Below are 16,422 nucleotides of genomic sequence, written 5' to 3' on the forward strand. Positions count from 1 at the left end.
GGAGAGAGTTCGGACAGACCAAAATTACTTGGCTGCTGTCTTCATGTTCTCTAAATCAGTGACTTGTCGACAGTCCCTAAATCAGGCTAAGATTCCCATCGCCTGGCTGGGTTCTGCTGCTGTATTGGAACAGTGATGTGTGGGGTAGACTCGTCCGTGAGCCTCTGTCATCGAGGGATAACCTTAGAGGCAGGTGAGTTTGAGAAGAGCAGTGTCGTGATACCCCACCCACTCTCTGGGTGGCGAGACATGGAGAAGTTCGTATCTGAAGAGGGTGGATGGCTGGTCAGAAAATGCCCGTTTGATTCATCGATATCATAAGAACAGATCCAAAGGGGAAATAGTCCGTATTCAGATATGGTAGCATTCATTCTTTGTACTTGTTCGAAACCAGGGACTGACAGCATTCGCTTATTACATCACACTGCTTCGTTTCGGTAGCATGAATTCCTTTTCCTGGAAATATTTTGAAGAAAAATAGCCCCGAATTTGTCCTTTGATCTTTCCGGAAAGATACTAACAGTGTAGTTAGGGGCAGAGCTGTGGCTGGCTGTCAGAGATTAGAATTCTCCTCTCGAGGATGCTGGTGTCATCTTGGTTATTAGCTCACCTGGGCCCTGGGGGTCTGTGCGGGTGAGGGTGAACACGGTGACTTCTCAGGTTCCCGTCAGCTTGGGTTCTTTGCTTCTGAGCCCTTGCCAGTTGTCTCCATCAGGTTTCTTTGTTTTATTTTTTTCATATTTATTTATCTTGAGAGAGAGAGTGGGGGAGGGGCAGAGGGAGAGAGAGAGAGAGAGAGAGAGAGAGAGAGAGAGAGAGAGAGAGAGAGAGTCCCAAGCAGGCTCCACACTGTCAGCATAGAGCGTCACGTGAGGTTTGGACCACAACCCGTAAGATCGTGACAGGAGCCGAAATCAAGAGTCGGGTGCTTAACTGACCAAGCCACCTAGGCGCCCCTCCATCAGGTTTTGAGTTCAGGTACGTTTTCTTCCATTTCCATCCTTTGAAGAGGCTGGATGACAGACAGAAGTACTGTAACGATTCAGCAATGCTGTGCATGACTCTGTGCTCATCCTAAGTGTGCTCTTATTTTTTTTTTTTTACGTTTATTTATTTTTTGAGAGACGTAGAGAGAGCACAGGTTGGGGAGGGGGCAGAGAGAGAGGAAGACACAGAATCCAAAGCAGCTCCAGGCTCTGAGCCATCAGCATAGACCCCGATGCGGGGCTCGAACCCATAGACCGCGAGACCATGACCTGGGCAGAAGTCGGACACTTAACCAACTGAGCCCCCCAGGCGCCCCCTAAGTGTGCTCTTCATCCCCTTCACCTATTTCTCCCCAACCCCCCACCCTCATCCCCTCTGGGAGCCACCGGTTTGTTCTCTGTATTTAAGAGTCTCTTTGTCTCTGATTGTTTTGTTTCTTAAATTCCACATATGAGTGAAATCATACAGTGTGTGTCTTTCTCTGACTTCTTTCATTTAGCATTATACCCCTAGATCCACCCGTGTTGTCACAGACAGTAAGATCTCATTGTGTTCTGTGGCCGAGTGCTATTCCTCTGCGCGCGCGCGCGTGTGTGTGTGTGCGTGTGTGTGTGCGCGTGTATTCGTACCACATCATCTTTACCCATTCGCTTACCAGTGGACCCTGGGGCTGCTTCCGAATCTTGGCTATTGTAAATAACGCTGCAGTCAGCGCAGGGTTCGCGTATCTTTTCAAGTTAATGTTTCCTTTTCTTTGGGCAGATGCCCAGTAGTGGAATTAGCAGATCCTAGGGTGGTTCTGTCTTTCATTTTTCGAGGATGCCCGTACTCTTTTCCACAGTGGTTGCACAGCTCGCATTGTCACCATCGATGCACGAGGGGTCCCAGTAGGCTTTGTTTTTTAGAGCAGTTTTGGGTTTATGGAAAGATTGAGCAGAAAGTACAGAGAGTTCCCGTAATGCTCCCTCCGCCCACCCCAGCACATCCTCAGTTTCTGCTGTGAGGAACGTCCGCCTCGGTGTGGGGCGTTCGTTGCAGTCGGTGAGCCAGCGTTGATGCGTTACTGGCGACTGAAGTCCGCAGTTTCCATTTGAGTGTTGGATGCTTCGAGTGGAATTAGGCAAGTGCATAATGTCACGTGTCCACGATGACTGTGTCATCCTGTTCCCTGCCCTGCAAGTCCCCTGTGCTCCGCCTCCTCGTCCCTCCCGCCCTCCTCAGGCCCTTGTCACCCGCAGATATTTTACTGTCGCCATAGTTCTGCCTTTTGCAGAATGTCACCTAGTAGGCATCCTATAGTGCGAAGCCTTTCCAGACCGGCTTCTTTTACTTGGCAATTTGTGTGTATGATTCTCTTCAAGGTTTGGTAACTCATTTCTTTTTTTTTTTTTTTTTTTAAGTTTATTTCTTTTGAGAGAAAGAGAGCTTGGGCGTGAGAGTGTGAGCGGGGAGGGGCAGAGGGAGGGAGGGAGGGAGAGAGAGAGAAAGAGAGAGAGAGAGAGAGAGAGAGAGAAAATCCCAAGCAGGCTCCCATGTTGTCACTGCAGAACCCTACGTCTCATCCCAAGAACCAGGAGACCGTGGAGACCATGACCTAAGCAGAAATCAAGAGGCAAACTCTTAACTGACTGAGACAACCAGGGACCCCATAGTTCATTTCCTTTAAATGCTAATTTTCCATTGTGTGGTTGTACCAGTTCCTCATCCATCACCTGTTGAAGGACATCTGGGTTGCTTCCCCTTTGGGGCAATTAGGAATAAAACTGCTCTGAACACTCCTGTGAATGTTTGTGTAGATAGAAGTTTTCCTCCTCTCGTTGGGGTAAATAGTTAGGAACTTCTGCTATTTTCATTGGCTAAAGGCCCATGTCAGAAAAAAATACGTGTGAAGGCCCCTATGTTTAAAAATCAACCTATAATAGGTTTTATAGGTTTCTTTTCAAAAAAGGAAAGACAGAATGGATATTCATCTCCTGAGCCTTTGTGAATAATCTTCAGATCTAAATAATTATAAAAACATTCCATGTCTGTACCAAGGCCAGGGAACTAACTAGGAGCAAAGAGGGGCCGGGCATCAGTAGAGACATTCAGTGGACTCTGAAGCAACAGTCCTCACAGAGTAAAACCTTAGAGAGTCAGCTGGTCTAAGCTTTTCATTTCCATGTGGGGAAACTGAGCTCCAGGGATAGTAAACTTCTTGAGCAGGATCATACACACTATCGGGTAGCTGGCCTGAAATCCAGGGCTTTGGCGTTCCAGTTTGGCATTTTTTCCATTGCATGGTCTTTATATTCTGAATATTCTTCATATTCTGCGATTTCTACGTTGCTTTTTAACTTCAGTGTGTGTTCAAGAAAAACAGTCAAGTCCTTTAGTGTTTGTTGAGCACTTCCTGTGTGTCAGGCACCGTGCTGACATCAGATGCGGGAGACAGGCCCACTAGTAAGCAGTCTAGAGGCGCCTGGGCGGCTCAGTCGGCTATGCACCTGACTTGATTTTGACTCAAGTCGTGATCTCACCGTTCATGCGATCGAGCCCCACATCGATCGGGCTCCACGCGGACGGTGCGGAAGCCTGCTTGGGATTCTCTCTCTCTCTCTCTCTCTCTCTCTCTCTCTCTCTCTCTCTCTCTGCCCCTCCCCTCTCTAAATACATGTATGTATACGTACATACTTACTTACTTAAAGAAAAAGAAACAGACAAGCTCTTGTAGTGTCCAGGCGAGTCCTCCAGGCTCTGGTCAGGGCAATAGGAACGGAAACAGGCAGATGAGCTTGATGGGCACTTAGAAGGAACATTTAAGATAAACTATGAATGTCAAGGTTTGGTGGTTGGCTCACCGTAGGTTGGGGTGGATTAAGGGAAGAACCAAGGGCGGAGCCCAGGTTTCCAGCACAGAGCCACAGGCCAAGAGCGTGATTGCAAAACTCCGAAGAAAAGTGAGTGAGGAAGCTGATGAATGCCGGGAGCATGCTGAGTTTGAAGTGCCTGTAAGACCGCCAGGTGTAGATCTCTGGAAGTCACAGGGGGCTCGGATGGTGAGCACAGGGCTGATGGGTGCACACGGGATGACCCACGATGAGTGTCTGAGCAGAGAGAGTCTGCAACAAAACCTTAAGGAAGGGCAGAAGAAGAAGCCCCCAGAGGGGAGCGGGAAGGAGTGGCCCGAGAGGCCAGCAGGAATCCAAGCGAGGACTTTGAGAGCCATGGAGGCCGAGGAGGAGGGTGTCTTCGGATGGCCAAAGCGACCATCGCTGCAGAAGACAATGGAGAGGTGGAGAAGACAGCTCAGAACGTGGCATTGGATGTTAGCATCAAGGAAGTGCTGAATGATTGTCATTTCCGCAAAGTAGAGGGCAAGAGGGGCTGGGGAAGGGCCAGCGGTGGGTGAGGAGGCAGCACGAGGAGGCTCCGACAGGCCCTCCGAGAAGTTTGGACAGAAGGGGAGGCAACAAGTGGGGAGGTGGGATTGGGGCCGAGGAGGCTGGTGGTGGTCGCCGTCTTTGAAAGTGGTGGAGATTTGGGACGAGGAGGAGTTCGTTGCAGAGAGCGGCCACACACACAATCCCTGGGCAACTTAGAAGTTGCACATGTGCTTTCCTCCACTCTCCACACAAACCCAAGTGGCTATGGCTAGATCTCTTCTCTTGCGTACTTGTATTTACAAAACAATCGATCAGAGGCTCACTCTTAAGCTTCGGGCCTTTGTGTTTGCTCTGGAGGGTGTCCGGGGCTTAAGACCCAAAGCACACGAAGTCCCCGAGAGGGGATCTGCCGGAGGGCAGCATCTTGCAGTTGTCTCTCCAAAACCATTCGTTGTGGGATGCTCCAGTATTCACGTACCAAGAAGGAAAAAACACTGCCAGTTGACTGACCTGTCATCAACAGTAAGACACATCCCAGTGTCAATGCTTTTCACATCTGAAGACATTTAAGTCTTAAAATTGGTGAAATACAGTATTTGCCTCAGGTGGGAGCATCAGAAGCCTGAGACGGAGAACAGTGTGATGCTCGTGTGTTTGTAGTGGCAGAAACTTGAAGGTTTTGCCTCACGGCTTTTATTTCTTCTGGAAGGTAAAGTCCGACTTTATCATCCGCTCCAGAGTGCAAGGTGTTTGAGTGAGTCATTGACAGCAGTGGGGCCAGGCAGACCCAGGAAATTGTAGGACGGCCGGGAGCACTGAGGGTGTCCTCAGTTAGAGATGTAAACTCATAATGACACCAGACTACCCGGCTGTGATCTGAGTCAGGAGTGGAGAGTGGACAGTGGCTTCATCTAGGATTAAGGGTTTGCTGGGCAGCACGACCGAAAAACAGTGGACCGAGGCCTTGTGGACGCAGACGGTGCAGACGGCACAGGGCGCCAGGCGCACCCGTGGGAAGCCCCCCCCTTCCCCCCCCCCCCCCCCCCCCCGGTGTGGGTGGTGTAAAGGCCGACAGGAACGGCTTGTGTGGACCGGGCATCTTTTCATACAGTTACTCACACGCTTAAGATACACACCAAACTAGGTATAAACGCGTTTTGCACAAAGACATTTACAAATTACGTAGAAAAAAAAATTTTTTTTTTTTTTTTCAAATAACAAGGTAAATATAATGTCTCGGATATTAGCGTTTCAGGTTCAAGATGGGAATGACTTTTGAGGCTCAGATTCTTTGCATTTGGTGCGTCTGTGCTCCCTTAGGAGTGCAGGTGACTACGCAGACCTCCTTTGCATTTGGCCTGCTGGCTACTGTCAGGGTCACCGCTCCGCTCCGCTCTCCCACTCCTTGTTTCTGTTGAAATTACTGTGGAGCTTCTGTTTGTGCAACACCCAGATGGCATTTTGGCTTCCGCTTAATTCAAATGCATCATTTGCACGTTAGTCCACTTGCATTCTTTTCAAGTAAATCTTTAACGGAGTGCAGTTAGTGCTATTGATAACTCCACCAATGCTTCAATTATTCGGACAACGCAGGATGCGTGGGGGTGGGGGTGGGGGTGGGGGGTGGTCATCAGAATTAAAACAAAAATCCCTTAATTTTGAAAAAAACGCCAAGAGCAGTGGTTCTCAAAGAGTGGCCCCGGGACCACCAGCACCGGATCAGAGTTGCGCGGAACCTTGCCAGAAATGCAAAGTCCCCCTCCTCGCTCCACCCTGCTGAATTCCCTGGAAGGGGTGTGGGGGGCAGGCCTGGGGCCTTCATCGGCCCCGGGTGGAGTCTGACGCAGCCGAGGTGTGAGCCGCTGCTCCGGCCTAACGGGATCGCCCACGTCACAGACGAGGCACCCGGGGCCCAAAGCCTGCTGCTCCGAATTCCGGTTAGTCTGTAAGAAAACCGGGTCTCGCGCCTGACACCCTGGACTTCAGTCCAGTTCCGTTTCCCGGGCGCGACGTCGACCCTTTCCTTCTCGGTTTTTGCTTTGTCTCCCTTGGTTTGGGTTGGGGCTTCAGGAGGGCTACTAAAGTTCTGGGTTCTTTCCGTTTTGTCCCTTGCAGTGCCAGAACCTCCCAAGACCTGCTCGAGCCAGCCCCAGCCTGCCGGTACCGCCGCCAGCGTATGCACCAGCGCCCTGCCGAGCGGCGGCAATGGCAAACGCGCGTCCGCCAGCAGCCAGCAGCCGGCTGCGCCCCGTTACCTGCCTCGCGAGGTGCCTCCACGCTTCCGCCAGCAAGAACAGAAGCAGCTGTTAAAGAGAGGCCAGCCGTTGCCTGCCGGGGCTCTGGCCAGCGTGAGCCCGACCCAGGGTGCTGGGCCCGCAGGCGTAAGCCCTCCTCCCCTCCCTGGAGCCGGAGCGCAGCAGCACCCCAGTAAGCTCCAAGCAGGTAAAATACTCAGAGGGAGGCATTCCTTTCACCTGACCACGGTGCGCCATCTCAGCCCTGCCGCCCGCTCGTCAGAGAGACGTAGCTTGGTCCCCGTTCACGGTGTACGTGTAACAGCGTGAGCCAGCCAGCTAGCCAGATGCGTTTGTATCGGACCTTAAAGTTGGGTTCTGTTTTCGCCTTCTTCCCCATGTGGTTCCTCATATGTCTTGAGATGGCATTAGCTCCGTCAGCCGAGTTCTTTCTCCCCAGAAGCCAAGGGTCTGCACGTGAGTCCTCGTGAGTCTGTGACGGCAGGTGCGGAGAAGGCCGCGGGGAGGGTCCTTCGGTGACCCTTCCCGCCCGGCCACCAGGCTGCCCGGGGTGGGCCCGCTCTGTCGGGGGTGAGGCTCTCGAACTCGTTCAGACCCTTTGAGCCAAAGCTGTCAGACCTCGGGCTCGGCCCCCGCGGCCTCCAGGGTCCCGCTGCTTGCCGGCGTCCTTGCCTGCGGTTGGACACCGGCTTTCTCTTGGCTCCGAGAGCGAGCGCCGCTCGTCCGTTGGCTCTCCAGCCTTCAGACTGCTGACAGCTCTCATCGCCTCTCTCTCCTCGTCCCGCCTTCTTGACCTTACTGGTGGACTCAGACTTAAAACACTTCTTTACTGACGTTTTAGAAATTTTTGGAAGAGAGCAAAGTACATGTGCTCAACGGCCACATTTCTCGTTATTTTCTTGAATCTTTCCACTTCCGATGATTTAACGGTTGGCACTCGTTCTAGCATGGAAACCATATTTGCTGATGGCAGTGAAATTCACGTCTGTAATTAGAGAAGCAAGGAGGCTTCTTGTGCTAGATTGGAATTTAAAAGAAACATGTCACAAGTTATATTAATGTTTTCTTTCGTGTGCTGCCTTTTAACACGGAGAATAATTCCAACATGGCTTAAAAGTATCTCTAGGAGTATTTCACAAAACTCTGACTCTGTGATACATTTGAAACAAATCTTTTTAGACCACTTTGCCACGTCCCTTCAAATAGTCCCGACTCTTACCTGCTAAATTCCCGGGAGAGGGGATGTAGGTCAGTGATTGTCAGCAAAAAGCAAGGAGGAAAAGAAATGATCCAATATAGTCATTGGCCAGGAATATAGTCCCGTCTGCTTCGCCGCAAGCAATTATATAATCGAGCACCGTTCCTTTCTACGCTGAAGGGTGGTCCTCTGGACAGTCTTAACACACACAGGGAGCGTGTGGCTGTCCCTGAACAGCTCGGTGTATCAGCTGAAGATGCTTAGTGTGAGAACCTGGACAAGAAGCGTAACACCTGCTGTCTTCAGGGCTTGTCCTGTTGCCACAGGATTCGTTGGAAGCATTGCGTCCGGGTACTCTTCAGATGCCGTTGGTGCAGAAGCTGCCGCTGGTATCTCCTTGGCTTACTTGCCTCTGCAAATACCCTTCTCCAGAAAGCTGTTTCCAGTTTATTATGCTTTAGAAAAAAAGAGAAGACTCAATAAATCCGCATTTTCTGTAAAACCGCTCAGAACACGGCATCAGTCTGTACTCTGTCAGTAAGCTAAGAAATGGCAGCCTTATGGCTCCTGAGCAGAGGTCTTCCTTTTACAGCAAGTGCATCTCTTTCCCGCCAGTTGCTGGTCCTGTAGCCAGATGAACCTTTCTGACTGGTTCGGGTCCCCTCAAAACCTGTCCTGCTTCCCCAGCTCCTGCTGCACAGGGTCTGGCTTTCCCGGGCTGCCACAGCCCTTCCCGTCCTGTCCAGTCCGTGCTGCCCCTCCTAGTCCGCGTGGCCGCTTCCCACCCTAACCAGCCCTGCGTCCGCCAGATCGCCTCTCGTCTCTTCCCTCCTGCCTGCCTGCCTGCCTGCCTGCCCAGGCCGCTGCCGCCCCGCCCCCATGAAGCCCCTTCCCTCCTCCACTCTCTCTGTTCCTCGTCTGCACGCACAGCCTCCCCTTCTGGCACACGGTGCAGCCCACATTGTTTGCTGGCTAATTGTAAGAGTCTCACCTCTCTATCAAATTGAAAGTACCCTCTAAAGAAACCTTCTTGAACATCTGGGTGGCTCAGTCGGTAAAGTGTCCGACTTCAGCTCAAGTCATGATCCCATGGTTCATGAGTTTGAGCCCCACATTGGGCTCTGCACTGACAGCACAGAGCCTGCTTGGGATTCTCTCTGTCTCTCTCTCTCTCTCTCTCTCTCTCTCTCTCTCTCTCTCAAAATATATAAACTTAAACAAAGTTTTTCTTTTTAAAAGAAAGCTGCTCACTTTCCTTTGGATGGAAAGAGCTCTGCACCAGGGGGAAGGCCTGGCAGCTGGCATGGGTCACACCCCCAGCTAGGACTTCATTCCCCCCTAAAATCAGAAGTCTGAGACTCTCGGGACCTCTAGTTGCTAAGGTCCCTTCCCTTTAATCTCTGACTCAAACACTGGCTCCAGAGCGCTTGCTTGATTTTGTCAGCAGAGGCACCGCTGGCACCGTGCCCCGTGTTGCTCAGGCACCAGCACAGGGATTGGCCAGGAAGCAGCAGCAGCACGGTCAGGACACAGGCTTGCAGGCCCCGGGCCTGATAACGTTTCCAGACCTGTGACCTCCTGTGTGACTTCGACCAAGCCGCTTTCACTGCCCATTCGAGCCCTCACCTGTGACATGGGGGGACCCCTACTTCACAGGACTCTGAGGGTGAGATATTTGCTTCACGTGCGGCACAGGGCCTTGGATACAGTAAGTGCTCCATAAATGCAGCAAATATGTGCCCATCTTTGAAACGCTATGATGGGGCAGCAGTCGTTTTTTAAACTCGCAAAATCTTTAAATGAGTAAATTCTGCAACAGCACAAGAAAGCTCTCTCGTCCCTCTGTGACCTGCGTACATTTTGAAATTTTAGCTGACCTTCCTAGAGATGAAGCGTTCTATAAACTTTTCTTTTCCATGGTGCGTATTATGCACTGAATTCATATCCAGGTGAAATCCAGAAGAGTGGCCACGTTTTCTTGGTGCATTTGAAACTTTCCTAGATACCGCTTCAAGTAAAAGTTCGTGTAAGTTCTATGTTAAGTAACACGTAGATCGTCGTCGTGTTTTGTTCTGGGTAAGCAGGTTTCCACTCCGCAGCCACACCTGCGTGAAAATGAAAAACGCGGTTTCACTCATTATTCCATTCCTCCAACTGTAAGTTAAGTTAAAACATAAAGAAGGTTCTGTCAGGGAACTCAGATTGAATTACCCAAGCAGGGAGTGGGTATGTGACTTATCCTTCAGATTTTAAGAGCAGACCGTTTCTCGTGAAAAGAAAAGTGGAAAGGGTTATTTCAGCCCAGCACGTTAATTTTCAGCCCAGCACAAAAATTAATACACACATACCAGGTGTATCAGTATGTGGACTCTTCTTCCCCCAAAAGGTTTCGTGTGGGGGCACCCGGGTGACTCAGCCGGTTAAGCGTCCAACTCTTGATCTCGGCTCAGGATATGATCTCATGGTCGTGGGATTGAGCCCCGTGTCGGGCTCTGTGTTGATAGTGCAGAGCATGCTTAGGATTCTCTCTCCCTCCCTCTTACCTGTCCCCTGCTTGCGTGCGTGCATGTGCACGCACGATCCCTCTCTCTCTCCCCCTCTCAAAATAGATAAAAAAGAAAAAACAAAAGGTTTAGTGTGATTGGCAAAGATTAGAGAAGGTTACATATCCCTGGAAGGAATTGGTGGACTTTGAATCACCTTTATCATAGCTCTTAGGTTTAAACAGTCACACGGTGCAAACCTGCCAGAATTCATGAGCATCCTGGTTGCCTCCCATCTGAGTGCTGCCTCCTCCATGGGGAGGGGACTGTTGCAGTCCTCCCTGGAGTAAGGGACAGTGATCGCATCCATCCGGTACACAGAAAGCATTTACAGATACCAGTGAGCGGTGGAGGTGGAGACATGGGAGCGTTTTTGAAGAGTTGAAAGCCGAAGTCACACTGGCTTTAGCCCAGCAAGCGTAGATACATTTTCTCTACTGGTGTAGAAGGCGCTGGTAGCATATGGAGAGAGACCCAGCCTGACAGTGATTTTTTAATTCATTCGTGTCCTTTATGTTGCACATGCTTCTGAAGAGGATATGTCAGTAGATCAGTCCAGCTCTTAAGTTTCATTATGATTCACCTTGTAATTTACATTAATCCGTCACACTTGTTCCTATGGAAAAATCGCAATGCCAGTTTTTGCCGTATTTTGACAAACCGATACACTGGCTTCATCCTTTTTCACTGTCTCTTTCCTTTTGTTCCTCCCTCCGAATGTTTAGGCAGCCGTCCCACACGGCCGTTTGTATGCCTCTGACAAGGGAGAAGAGGCTGACCTTCCAGAGTTTCTTCTAGCGTTAAGTCATCGAGCAAAACACGTATTGAATGCCTACTAAGTATAGGGAGGCCCAGGTGGGGTGGGGTGCCCAGTCGGAGATAACGGCGGGGTGTCACATGCGCAATAACCCAGACTGAGGATGGGCACCCGCCAAGGAAGGCTTTCTGATGGAGGCGACACAAGCTGAGTTTTGGATTCGTCGGGAAGGCGATAGAGCAGCCTGCGTGCGGGGAGGGCCTCGTTGGGTAATGAAGGTGGTTCTGCGTGGGGGGTGGGAGGGGCAGCGTGCCGAGGTCAGCAAGAGGAGACAGGGCTGGAAAGGTGACTGCCAGGGAGTATAGCAATAAACTAGCAAACTTACTGTGATGACCCAGTCCCATCAAATGCACATTCAGAGCTATCCCAGCACATTACTTTTCGAACTTGATAGACTAATTCGGAAGTTCCCTCGGGGAGTAAATGTACATAAATAGAAAAGCCAAGAAATTCTTTTTTTTTTTTTTTTAATGTTTTCATTTCTTTTCGAGAGAGAGAGAGGAGAGGGGTAGACAGAGAGAGAGAGAGAGAGACACAGAGGATCTGAAGCGGGCTCTGTGCTGACAGCAGAGAGCCCGATGCAGGGCTCGAACTCACAAACCATGAGTTCATGACCTGAGCCCAAGTCGGACGCTTAACCGACTGAGCCATCCAGGTGCCCCCAAGAACATTTTTTAAAAGAATAATGAGCCACCCAGTAGAGCTAATGATGCCCTAGTAATTGATTACAACTGTGTGTGACTGGGGCAAGACAAAACAAACGAACAGAGGCGATGCAGCGGAGAGACCGCGGACAGACACGTGCATGCGTGGAGACCGAGGTGAGCATGACGTGGCCTTACAGACTGCTGGGAAACGGTGGCCCCGGTCAACGGAGCACTAGAAAGCCACACGCAAAACGCACGGGAGAACTATCAGAGGCGACACAGGAGAATATTTCCACATCGTGGCCTGAAGGTTTCTCTCAAGCAAGAAGCCGTGCAAAGAAAGGCCGACAAAGTTGTGTATAAAAAAGTTACAGATTTTTGTACGAACCCGTAAATAAAACCTGAGAGGAAATACCAAGCATTCCCATAAATCAACGAGGAAGAAAACCAGTTCGGTAGGAGAGTGGGCAGAGATTATTGGCCGGCAGATCATAAAGCTACTACAAGTGAGTCCTAAGCATTGAGAGATAATGTTACGTGTGGCCACGGGAAACATAAATGAAGGTGAAAACAACAGGGCTACATCGTTCTTCACGTACCAAGTTGCCAGAACTTGACAATCTGTTGTAGTCACTGTGGCACCGGCGATTGAGGGAGTGCTCACTGTTTGCCGGATCCAAGTGCTTTACACGTATTAACTTGTTTATTAGTCTTCGCAGCGAGACTCCGGAACCACCACACCCGGCAGGTGGAAGTGTGGGAAGGGGCAGTGGGCAACTGGCTGTAGGTAGGGATGTGAACTGGTGCGGCCTCTGGGGAGGGCAGCTGGGGAGAACTGATAAACACGCTAGGTGGCCCTGTCCCCTGACCCAGCGGTTCTAACTAGGAATCCATCTGTTCGCCGGCCCCGTCTCTGTTGGCTCGGCGCTCATCGCCTGCCCAGTGGCCCGATCTGGTGGTCGGTGAGCAGCAGTCAAGAGGCAGTACGGACAAAGACCCCTTGGAGCAGTTACACGTGTAGGGGACATTATGAACCTTCCAGAGGCAGACGCCGTGCTTTGCCATGTGGAGATAAAGAATGACCTGTGTTCGAGAACCAGCCGAGCTTTTGCTGGGTCTCCCTCCAGTCCTCCGTCGTGGGCGGTTTCCACAGAGAGATACAAGTTGCCGGGCTGGAGAGGGGCTCCTGCAAAACGAGACGAGTCGGAGAAGCCAGGGTTCCCCAGCCTTGGTTCCGGGTTCCCTAAACAGCATTTGTCCTGAAATAAAACATTGGCCTTCTAAAAAAATAATGGGGGGGGGGGAATGGATTTTTTAATTCATGTATTAATTTGGAGGGGAGCTCATTTAGCCAATTGGCAAAAGTTGTAACTGGTAAGATGAGTGGTAGCAGATAAATGCAGTGATTCACACCATCCAGGTTCCAGAAAGATGTCATTTTGTCATGTGGTTTTCTAGGCAGACTATGTTTTTGCAAGTCTGCCACATAACTGTAGCTCGAGACACTTGAGAGCTTGAAAAAAAAGTCTTTTTCATTGTGCTAAAGGCAGAACAATGTATTGTTTTGGTGGCTGCTTTGTACATTTATAAACAGAGGCTTTGATTAATATGCAGTAGGGTAGTGTTTGCTACTTAGATCTTTTTTAGATAGAGGCAGGAAAGTAATTAAGAAGTTGGACCCTTGCCAGTTTACATATGGGACTCGTTTAGAATATTATCGCCAGTGTTGGTATGCCAAATGTTTCAGGGTTGTTTAGAGAAAGCGGGAAGGAGGAAGGAACGGAAAACAAAGGCACTATGAAAGAACAGCGTTTATTTGCACGCAGCCAGTAGGCGCTAGGCCTTATTCTTCTGGCTGCCTTTCAAAACAGCAGAAGAGGGGCCCCCGGTGGTGGTGCGCCCCGTAGCCGGTCCTCAAGTGCAAACGTTGGGTGACAATCGAAAGAATTTAAAGAGGAAGGAAGATAGATCGGTTTAGTGTCAGCTGCAATTAGATAATCAGAGCTTTCAAATCCCTCGGTGGGTGCCTCCCCCCTCGTGGCAGGGGATGAATCGGGTACCTCCCGGCGCGGAAAGGGCATCGCCGGCCCCCGGCCCCGCGGGCGCCCGCAGGTTGCCCGGCCGCAGGCCTGCGCGGGAGGGTCCCGGCGGCGCGCGGCCGACATGGTGGAGCCGCGCGCCCCCGCCGGCTCGCGAGGCAGCGTCTCCGGGCCCGGGCGGGCCGCGCCTGCAGGTACCCCCACCCCCGGCGGCGCTCGGCGCGAGCGAGCGGGGAGAGCGGGGAGGCGGAGGCGAGCGGGGCGGCTCTGCGCCCGGGGCCCCGAGTGGATAAAATGGCGTCGTGGCCACCCGCTGCGCCGCCTCGGCCGTGGCCGTGCTGCGGGGGCGGGGGCGGGGGCGGAGGGCTCCCGTGGCTCTCGACCCAGCTCTGCCGGCTGCCTCCTCCGAGCTGCTGAGCGCCCAGCTGCTGAGAGCCCAGCGGCCTGCCCTGGGTCCTGCCGCGCCGATAGGTCCCTAACCTGCCCCCAAGCCATTTCTGTGCAGAAAGCACAGGCCCAAAAGCTGAGTGTTGTGGACAGTTGGACTGTTGTTCTCAGTAAACCTTTTACTCTGTTCTGCATTTCATAATTCCTTGTATTTGTGCAAGTTGACAGATGAAGTGTTTAGAGTTGTGCCCCGAGATGGCATTGTCGATTCAGAGCGCTTTCTCCACGACATCCTGGCGCACGGGAAAGGCGGTGGGAGGGGAGGCGGCTCTGGTTGTCAAAAGCCGAGCGCAGTTGTTCCGTTCATCCCGCTCCTGGAAGGACGAGTGGCAGGCGCCGTGTGTTATCAGTCAGCATTAGGAAACATTTTCAGCTATGGAGAGCGTTCGGAATTCCTTTCTATAATGTATGGTTTGCTGTTTGATCGTTTCAGTCCCGGGGACTTTGGGGGTGAAGAACGAGCAGCGGGCTGTTTGTCGGCGGCTCAGCGCTAGTGCTGATGAGGCGTTCTGCACGTTGCTGGGTGGACCGTGCAGGCGCTTCCCTATCTGATGAATTTGATCCCTCATTAGGATGTTGCTTACTCCAGCTGCTGGAAGTTCTGAGTTAAATACTTGAAGATCTTGTGTGTGTATGGTAACATTTTGGAATTTAAAAAAAAAAAGGAGGCTTTTCTCTTTAAATCATGCTATTGTGTAACCCGTTTTAATTTAATCACTTAAGGCAGTTATGTTACTTAGATTTTTATAGAGACATCTATTTTTAGAATGCTAACGGCAGAAGAAAAGAGATTTTAACGTGATAGACAAACTTCATTCGATTTTTCTTTTTATAGCTCTTTTAGGGGGAACTAGTTTGATAGAATGGTAGAGTGAGAGGGGCACTAGATGCAGGGTTCAGTTCAGCCCTTACTGCTTGTTAGCCGAAACAGCTTTTCCAAGTGTGAGCTCTCTGAAACAGAGGTTTCCCCGTCTCTGAGATGGACATTATTTGTTAAGGTTCAGTTAATTCAGTGTGCGTGGAGATGCTTGCAATTTCAAAGTGCTATGTGCTGTCTTATGGCTGTGACAACTCTGTAGTCTCTCTCAGACTTATGATCGCAGGCACGTTAGCCTTCCAGAGCCCCTGGGCGACGCAGGAGAGTCTAGAATACCTGTAAGAGAATACGGTATCGCTTCGCTTCACAGCTCTCATTCATTTCAAAATCCCGCTCCTAGGAAGTCAGTCAGTCACTTCACACATTCTTCTTTGCATAATTCTCTCTGTGAACTTTGGTTTATGAGAAGCATGTTATTCAAATATTGTTGAAGTCAGAAAGTTTTCTTAGGAAGAACGGTGTGCCTTCAACATAAAGAGAATGACGGCCTTTTTACATTTTCATTTTTGGAATAAATTATCAGAATATGTCATGGGGGCACCTGGGTGGCTCAGTCGGTTGAGTGGTGGACTCTTGATTTCGGCTCAGGTCATGATCCCAGGGTTGTGGGATGGGGCCGCACGTAGGGCTCTGTGCTGAGCATGGAACCAGCTTAAGATTCTCTCTCTCCCTCCTCCTCTAACCCCACCCCCCGCTTGTGCACACACTTTCTCTCTCTCTGTCTCTCTCTAAAAAACTGAAAGAGAAAAAGAGTGCGTGGCAGCAGTGCTGGAGGTGGCAGGCTAGTGATAAAGACCGTGGCCGTGGTGACGGCAGGAGGACAGGGAGGGGAGACACAGTTAGGGATCCCTGAGACAGAGCTGCTCAAACTGTGCTCCTCAGAGGCCCATAGATTTCAGAGGCACCCGCGTGGGGAAGGGACAGCGGCGAGTGAGTCTGGCCTGATTTTCCAAAGTGGCTCAGGGCGTCACACCTCGTGTGTTGGCGATGTCAGCTCTCCTGCTTGTGTCTGGGCGCTTGTGCTGTCTTTAGCGCTGCGCTAAGAAGGCTGCGGTGAGTGGTGTTTTCAAAACAAGTCTTTAGTTGAAAACTGTAACCGTGGCGTTAAAATCATAACTTTTTGCTTTTTAGTTGTTGAGACCTTTCGGGCTCCTGAACACATTTTTATGTTCGAACTGTTGGTGTTTTTTAACATTGAAGCAATAGGACATGATTCTCCTCGTAAAACTTCTTGAGCAGGGGGAAAA

General features: G+C 50.8%; 1 protein-coding gene across 5 annotated transcripts in view; it reads left to right on the forward strand.

Annotated features, from left to right (window-relative positions):
• The window catches only part of TNRC6C (trinucleotide repeat containing adaptor 6C), a 98,441-nt gene that overhangs the window by 13,546 nt on the left and 68,473 nt on the right, over positions 1-16,422 (forward strand). For 3 of the 5 annotated variants that reach the window (XM_023244123.2, XM_023244125.2, XM_045045265.1), the window contains one exon: positions 6,468-6,794. The exons of 1 other annotated variant lie outside the window; for it this stretch is intronic. In XM_023244123.2, coding sequence (XP_023099891.2) covers positions 6,468-6,794 — 327 coding nt within the window. The remainder of the gene's footprint in view (positions 1-6,467; positions 6,795-16,422) is intronic. One more of the 5 variants, XM_023244124.2, reaches the window with a different exon arrangement.

The sequence above is a fragment of the Felis catus genome, chromosome E1, assembly GCF_018350175.1.
Source record: "Felis catus isolate Fca126 chromosome E1, F.catus_Fca126_mat1.0, whole genome shotgun sequence".
Taxonomy (NCBI): Eukaryota; Metazoa; Chordata; class Mammalia; order Carnivora; family Felidae; genus Felis; species Felis catus.